Below are 1,380 nucleotides of genomic sequence, written 5' to 3' on the forward strand. Positions count from 1 at the left end.
TCTAAAAATACCCAAGCACACCAACACTGAAGGTTACAGAGGTGGCTATTTTTAGAAAGTTTACTCTTCACACACTTAATCAAGACCATCATACTTTACTTGCTTTCCTCCAATCGTTACTAAAGCCATCCACAGTCTTTGAAATCTGAGTGTTATGAGGTGGAAATGCCTGTGCAGGAAAGCGCTCTGATGCAACTGAGTCTTGGTGACAGGCTTAATCCCAAACTCAGGGGAAACTCAGTTGTGCTCCTTTTTCTCCCGGAGGTAGTTGAAGAGGACATCCAGCCCCCCCTCGACGATCTCGGGCAGGGGCCGGGACAAGGGGTTGTGGACGATGTGGAGGCCTTTGTCCATCGGGTTCCACGCGATGCGTGGCAGCCGGCACAGCAGGTAGAGGTCATCCGGGAGAGTCTGTATGGAGTTGTAATCAACATTTAGTAACTCCAGAGCGGTGATGAAGCAAAGAGACCGGGGCAGGGTGCGTATGTTGTTATTCTCTACAATAAAGATTTGCAGATTGACCAGATACTGGACACTCTCTGCGATGTTTTCAAGCCTGTTTGACCCTAGGTGCAAGAAGTCTAAGCTCCTCAGTGTGAAAATGCAGACGGGAATTTGCACAAAGCGGTTGTTACTGAGGTTCAGTTTCCTCAAACTTGTCAGGTCAGTGAAGCTCAAAGGCAGTTGCGAGATGTAGTTGTGTGAGAGGCTCAAAACCTCCAGCTTCCTGCACAAACTGAGCTCTGCTGGCACTTCTGTCAGGCAATTCATATTGACGAACAAGACCTTCAGGTTCCTCAGCAGCCCGATCTCTTTAGGCAGATACTTGAGGCAGTTGCCACACAAGTTCAGCACGACCAGCCTGTCTAGTTTTCCCAGTGAAGGAGGAATCACCACCAGCTGGTTGCGTGAAAGGTTCAGTTTCTGCACCTCGGGTAGTCCCCACAAGAAGTCAGGCGCACTGGTCATCCCTTTCATTATGAGGCTCAAGCTGACATAACGCAATCCCCGTTTCAGCAGTGACTTGGGCTCAGAGCATCTTCCCATGCAGGCAACTTTGGACCTTTCCTCAGAAAAACCACGCTCCTTCGCCCCTCGTTTTTCGAGTGCTCAGTTCCCATAACACCCTCCAGGGAGATGAAGTGAGGTTTTCTTCCCTTGCAAGTGCTACACCAACATCCAAATGCCAACAGAGGATGACAGCTTGCAGGAGGCGGGAAAGTCAAAGCAAGGAGACAAGGAGGAGCCTGTGAAGGGCATCTCAGTCCACCGGGGCAATTTCCATAGCTGCTGAGGGAAAGTTTCACTTTTGGGGGCTTATGTTGGTCTTGGTGCACAGTCTGTAATGAAATACTTGCTCCTGACTTGTGAGCAAACCTG

General features: G+C 49.7%; 1 protein-coding gene across 1 annotated transcript; it reads right to left on the reverse strand.

Annotated features, from left to right (window-relative positions):
* Positions 1–237: 237 nt before the first annotated feature.
* LOC104627443 (leucine-rich repeat-containing protein 30-like) lies at positions 238–1,121 on the reverse strand. Its single transcript, XM_010295706.1, is given in 2 exon segments — positions 238–1,031; positions 1,034–1,121. Coding segments are annotated over 2 exon segments (882 nt in total).
* Positions 1,122–1,380: the final 259 nt, after the last annotated feature.

Source organism: Phaethon lepturus, unplaced genomic scaffold (assembly GCF_000687285.1).
Source record: "Phaethon lepturus isolate BGI_N335 unplaced genomic scaffold, ASM68728v1 scaffold2321, whole genome shotgun sequence".
Taxonomy (NCBI): Eukaryota; Metazoa; Chordata; class Aves; order Phaethontiformes; family Phaethontidae; genus Phaethon; species Phaethon lepturus.